The sequence below is a fragment of the Pseudophryne corroboree genome, chromosome 3, assembly GCF_028390025.1.
Source record: "Pseudophryne corroboree isolate aPseCor3 chromosome 3, aPseCor3.hap2, whole genome shotgun sequence".
Taxonomy (NCBI): domain Eukaryota; kingdom Metazoa; phylum Chordata; class Amphibia; order Anura; family Myobatrachidae; genus Pseudophryne; species Pseudophryne corroboree.
The window spans coordinates 45,498,823-45,504,822 of NC_086446.1; the positions used below are offsets into that span (position 1 = coordinate 45,498,823).

At 47.7% G+C, this 6,000-nt stretch overlaps 1 protein-coding gene across 1 annotated transcript in view; it reads right to left on the minus strand.

The window, feature by feature from the left end:
* LOC135057140 (zinc finger protein 16-like) overlaps positions 1-5,606 on the minus strand; it is a 90,565-nt gene extending 84,959 nt beyond the window's left edge. Inside the window, exons 1-2 of the mRNA XM_063963037.1 lie at positions 5,576-5,606; positions 3,580-3,677 (exon numbers count right to left, since the gene is read on the minus strand). Coding sequence (XP_063819107.1) covers positions 3,580-3,677; positions 5,576-5,606 — 129 coding nt within the window. The remainder of the gene's footprint in view (positions 1-3,579; positions 3,678-5,575) is intronic.
* Between the last annotated feature and the right edge of the window lie 394 nt (positions 5,607-6,000).

The following is a 6,000-nucleotide window of genomic DNA, read 5'->3' on the forward strand; positions in this document are numbered from 1 at the left end:
GCGGGAACCGGAATAATGACCTCTGACTGTAGCAATTTTTGAATTGCTGTCAGTAGTGCTTTTGCTTTCTGAGGGCACTGAGGCAATCCTATTGTAAAAAACTGTGAGGCCTCTGTTGAAAATCCAGTTTGTATCCCTGAGAGATTATGTTTATCCAAAATTCTGGTGAGGTTCTGGCCCAGACATCCTGAAAACCCTCCAGATGTGCGCCCACCAAGGGGGACCCCAGGTGAGCTGGGAGGCCGTCATGCCACGGCCTTGTCAGCAGGTTTACCTGCTTCTGATTGCTGCCTGTGAGCGGCCTCTACCTTTGCCCCCACGTACTTGTGTACCGAAACCTGTTGTGATCTAAATGAAGTAAACACTGGTCCCGAATAACCTCTCCTAACCTGTGGAATGGTTCTCGTATAAGGAGTAGGTAGGAAGCTGGACTTCCCAGCTGTAGCCTGCGAGATCCACTTGTCCAACTCTGGACCGAAAAGCATCTCGCCCCCAAAGGGAATGGATTCTACCGCCTTCTTGGTGTCAGAGTCTCCTTGCCATTCTCTGAGCCATAAAATCCGTCTAGCCGATATGGGCAATGCCGAGATGCGTGATGCAATACTGCTAATATCCTTTGAGGCTTGACATAAGTATGAAGCTGATTCTCAAATGTGTTTCGCCAGTTGGGTAATCTCTTCTAAACTATTTTCCTCCTCAATAGCCTGTACAATATGTCCAGACCATGCTCCTATGGCCTTGTTGACCCAAGCACAGATGATCGTAGGTTTCTGTGCTGCACCTGCTGCTACAAAAATTTACTTTAAAGTTGTGTCAACCTTTCAGTCTGAAGCATCCTTTAAAGTCGTTACATTAGGTATTGGTAAGATTGTCTTCTTTGACAACCTTCCTAGGGAAGCATCCACTACTGGTGGGGTCTCCCACTTATCCATTACACCCTTGGGTAGGGGATAAGTTACTTGAAACCTATTTGGAAACTGAAAGCGCTTGTCAGGTTGTTTCCAAGCCTTCTCCATTTGAGATTGGAGGGATTTAGGAATGTGAAACACTGCTGAAGGCGGATTTTGGGATTCGAACAATTAGAAATCTTCCGGCTCCTTTGTTTCTTCTACCTTAAAGTTTAGGATCTCCTTTACTGCGTCAATTAAAGAATCAAGACCCGAGATTGCCGTGTCGTCTTCTGGAAAATCGGCGTCTAGGTTAGATTCAATTAACTCACCTTCCTATGTATCAAGGAGAAAACCTTCTTCCTCCTCTGATTCCGTATAATAGGAAGAGGTCTTAACAGCCTTGCGCACATTCGTTTCTGCTTGTGCGGGCGGTGTTAACTTGATGAGAAATTCCTCCATTGTCTTTGAGAATCCCGCAGCCCATTCCGAGTGCTGCTTGCGCGATTCTGCCATCTCCTTGGAGATTCTATTTGCAAGGTTGTCTTCCCATGACCAAGACGGAGCACTGCTCCCAGGTGGAGCGTCCTTGTCTAAGCAGGAGTCGCACACCCTGGAGCTGCCAACCCGCGTGCTTTTCCTGTTACATTTCGTACAAACATAACAGGTCTTGGAGGTCCTAGTTGGTGCTTTAGACACGTTGTTAAAACCCTCTACCAGGGTATTACGCAGCGCTTCCACCCTTTAAACTAGGAAGAGAAAGACTGAGAGATGATGGAAGCAAAGGTATCGGATCCGGCAGAAATTACCCTTCCCTTCAGTATATAGAAAAGGAGCAGGACAAAATAAATAAAAAAATAATTTATTACACCAGCCGACTCGCATGCCTCACAACCCAACTGTAAATCAGATACGAACCATCCCTCTTGTATCTATACGAGGGGGAGAGCTTATCCCTGCCCCTTGGAATGACGCCCGTTTGGTATAGGTAAAATGACCCCCACTGAAACATTTTAGGCACTTCACAAACAGTGTTTATTAAAACTCACTAGCCTTATCCTATTAGCCAGCGCTTCTACATATACGGGGAGGCGAACTGTCAACGCTTATTAAACTTTTTTCCCTCACGCGGCTGAGAGAATCTCCCCAGCCGCGCGGCAATCAACGGCAGCGTCTACAACCCCCCCTCCCCCCCGGCCAGCGCGCTCCGGGACCTGCTCCTAAGTCCCATAGCGGCGCCCGTCAGCGCGTGGCTAAAGGGACTGTCTGCCCCCTGGTGTGCGCGCTCCGGACCCTGTCACTAAGTCTCATAGCGGCGCCCATCAGCGAGGCTAAAGGGACTGTCTGACCCCTGGTGTGCGCGCTCCGGGACCCTGTCACTAAATCCCATAGCGGCGCCCGACAGCGCGGCTAAAGGGACTGTCTGACCCCTGGTGTGCGCGCTCCGGACCCTGTCACTAAGTCTCATAGCGGCGCCCATCAGCGAGGCTAAAGGGACTGTCTGACCCCTGGTGTGCGCGCTCCGGGACCCTGTCACTAAATCCCATAGCGGCGCCCGACAGCGCGGCTAAAGGGACTGTCTGCCCCCTGGTGCGCGCGCTCTGGGACCCTGTCACTAAGTCTCGTAGCGGCGCCCATCAGCGCGGATAAAGGGACTGTCTGACCCCTGGTGTGCGCGCTCCGGACCCTGTCACTAAGTCTCATAGCGGCGCCCATCAGCGCGGATAAAGGGACTGTCTGCCCCCTGGTGTGCGCGCTCCGGGACCCTGTCACTAAGTCTCATAGCGGCGCCCATCAGCGCGGATAAAGGGACTGTCTGCCCCCTGGTGTGTGCGCTCCGGGACCCTGTCACTAAATCCCATAGCGGCGCCCGTCAGCGCGGCTAAAGGGACTGTCTGCCCCCTGGTGTGCGCGCTCCGGGACCCTGTCACTAAGTCCCGTAGCGCTAGTCAGCGGCTGTACAGTGTGGGCGGCTTACTCACATCCACCCGGCGCACTCCTCCAGCCCTGCGCTACTCACTGCGATCGCTGGTGACCTCATGTTATACGAGAGTAACCTCTCGGGCTTTGCTGACAAGGGGATTAAATAATAAAAATAAAAAAGCTAACTGGGTCCTTATTTATTTTTTTTATTTTTTTTATAGTACTCACTCTGAGTTTCTCTGAGGATCTCCTTGTCGAGAGATACAGGTCCCTTCAAAATGGATCTTTGTCTCTCCAATATAAAGATGCCTTGTCTCTCTTTTATTAGGTGGATGCCGCACACTGTTTTAGAAATGTTAGTCAGGAGCTCAGTGTTTCCACGTGCTGTACCTCTAGCACAATTTTTCAAACTGGGGGAGGAGGGATGTGAAGGGGGAGGAGCCGGCTGTGCAGACAATGCTAATTTTTAGATTGTGCCACACCTCCGGTTGCAAGCTTCACACCCCTACTGTATAGGACTCCAGTGTCCCCTAGTGGATGAAAGAGAAATAAAGTTTTCCAGCATTTGTGGGCTACGTGCAAAAGTAGCCAGTAATAACCCTGCATGCAAACACAATGTATTTGCCTATCCCTTGCATTATAAAATGGTTTTCCAGGTAGCCACTTACTCTTACTGTATTCCTAAATAAGAATCAGGCCCACAGTTTCACTAGATATCATATAGTGACAGTCACTTTGGAATATTATGGAAACTCTAATTCCCACCTACCTGATCCTCCTGTGGGGTCCAGTGATTCTCCTCTGTACAGTCCTGGGAATACAGAGGACGGGGACATCTCTCTGGGGTATCTCTGTTACTGGGTCCATCTGTAGGAGACACACAGTGACTGAGTACAGTGTATATATGTGAATATCAGATGGTGTGTGTGTGGCCGGAGCCCCCCTGGCCAATAGCAGCAGCGGCACTAAAAGGGTTAACCCTCCATGCCTAGCACCATTTAAATGGACAATGGGCGCTTGGCGACATTTTTAAAAGGAACACTTGGCTCTAGGCACCATGCACTGTACATGACTAAATGTATGTTCAATAATGTGTCTTAATATGTTATATTGCTGCGCTGTGCGCAGTTGGAGAATTATGGACGGCACGGTTATAGAACTGCAGGGACATGACACATATGAGAAAAGTATGAGGTATTTGGTTTCTAAAAGGCCTTGAGAATTGTTTTTAGACATTTTAGCACAGAAAGTCATGTTAATTGTCCTAGCTCCAGCAAGGGAGAGGTGTCAAGTGGCAGGCTTTTGGTGGGCAAATATGGTCTTTGTTATATCTACCCCCCCTGCAGTGCACATGGTTTTGCCCAACTGCTAAAAAAATTCCTGCTGCGATCAACTACCCCCTGTGTTTTACGAATGCAAAGTAGGGCATCTTTCCAGTAGGTTTTCGTGTGATAACAATTTGGTTTAATATTTACTAGGCTGCATTATCTAGGATGCAGAGTTATGTTTAAACGACAAGAACGTTGTCTATGGGTGAGAGGGTGAGTGCAATTTAAATTCTAGTTATATTCACATTTGTGAAAGAGACAGGGATATGATAAGCAGATTGTGTTTGGTTAAGCACACTGGTTTGGTTTATGTATGAAAGGGAGCAGAATTTTGCTTTATCCAATTGTTAAACTCTTTTGAAATGTAACATGTACAGGTTGAGTCTCCCTTATCCAAAATGCTTGGGACCAGAGGTATTTTGGATATCGGATTTTTCCATATTTTGGAATAATTGCATACCATAATGAGATATCATGGTGATGGGACCTAAATCTAAGCACAGAATGCATTTATGTTACATATACACCTTATACACACAGCCTGAAGGTAACTTTAGCCAATATTTTTTATAACTTTGTGCATTAAACAAAGTGTGTGTACAAACACACAATTAATTTATGTTTCATATACACCTTATACACACAGCCTGAAGGTCATTTAATACAATATTATTAATAACGTTATGTATTAAACAAAGTTTGTGTACATTGAGCCATCAAAAAACAAAGGTTTCACTATCTCACTCTCACTCAAAAAAGTCCGTATTTCGGAATATTCCGTATTTCGGAATATATGGATATGGGATACTCAACCTGTATTTATATATATTTTTTGTGAGATAGAATGAAGGTGGGACTACCCCCTATGGTAATGTATGTTGGTTTTAGATAAAAAGGAGGCCTGCGAGCCTCAGAGTGTATTATACCATCTTCTTTCTGCTGTGAACATCTTGCTGTGTTGCTGTTCCACTGGAAACAGGGAGGGTCCTTTTAAGGACTTTATTTGAGCGAATAAACATCTTTTGACTCAAGACGACCGCTTCATCTTGTGACCAGCAGGGATACATGAAATGTAGCCCCGTTCTCTGGCTGTCCAGGGTAACCCTAGTGTCTTCAAGCTCCGCCTTCCGCCAGCTACCATGCAGAGGCCTGGTCAAGCGACCAGTGGGGATCAATCAACGCCACACAGCTGTGGTAAGATGCCACGGGAGCAAGGAGTCTGGTGGTGGCAGCTTTGTACCTGCCGACTGCGCAGTGGGTGGAGTCAGTAACAGTAAGCGTGAATCTTTTAATTGGCCAGGTCCCGTGTGACCTAAAGCCGTTCCGTGACCGTGGGACACAAGTCAGTGAGGGCTTGGGAAGCATCTGGTCACAGTGTGTATATAGGTAGCCCCCATACCTGCTCCCTTTATACAATAAATGATAATCTCCTCTTACCCAGTGATGGGAGGGGCCGGTGATTCTCCATCATCACGTCCTTGTACAGACCCCTGTGTTCTTCTATATACTCCCCCTCCTGCATGGAAACATAGACAGTGACATCCTGACACCTTATAGGAACCTGACACACACAGTGATACAGTCATCACCCAGATACATCCCCTGGTGTTACTGTATAATGCCCCATTCCCAGCAGTCACCTCTCCAGTCATCACCCAGACACGTCTCCTGGTGTAACTGTATAATGTCCCATTCCCAGCAGTCACCTCTCCAGTCATCACCCAGACACATCCCCTAGTGTTACTGTATAATGTCCCATTCCCAGCAGTCACCTCTCCAGTCATCACCCAGACACATCCCCTAGTGCAGTGGTGGCCAAACAGTCGATCGCGATCGACTGGTCGATCGCGGACATGCGACCA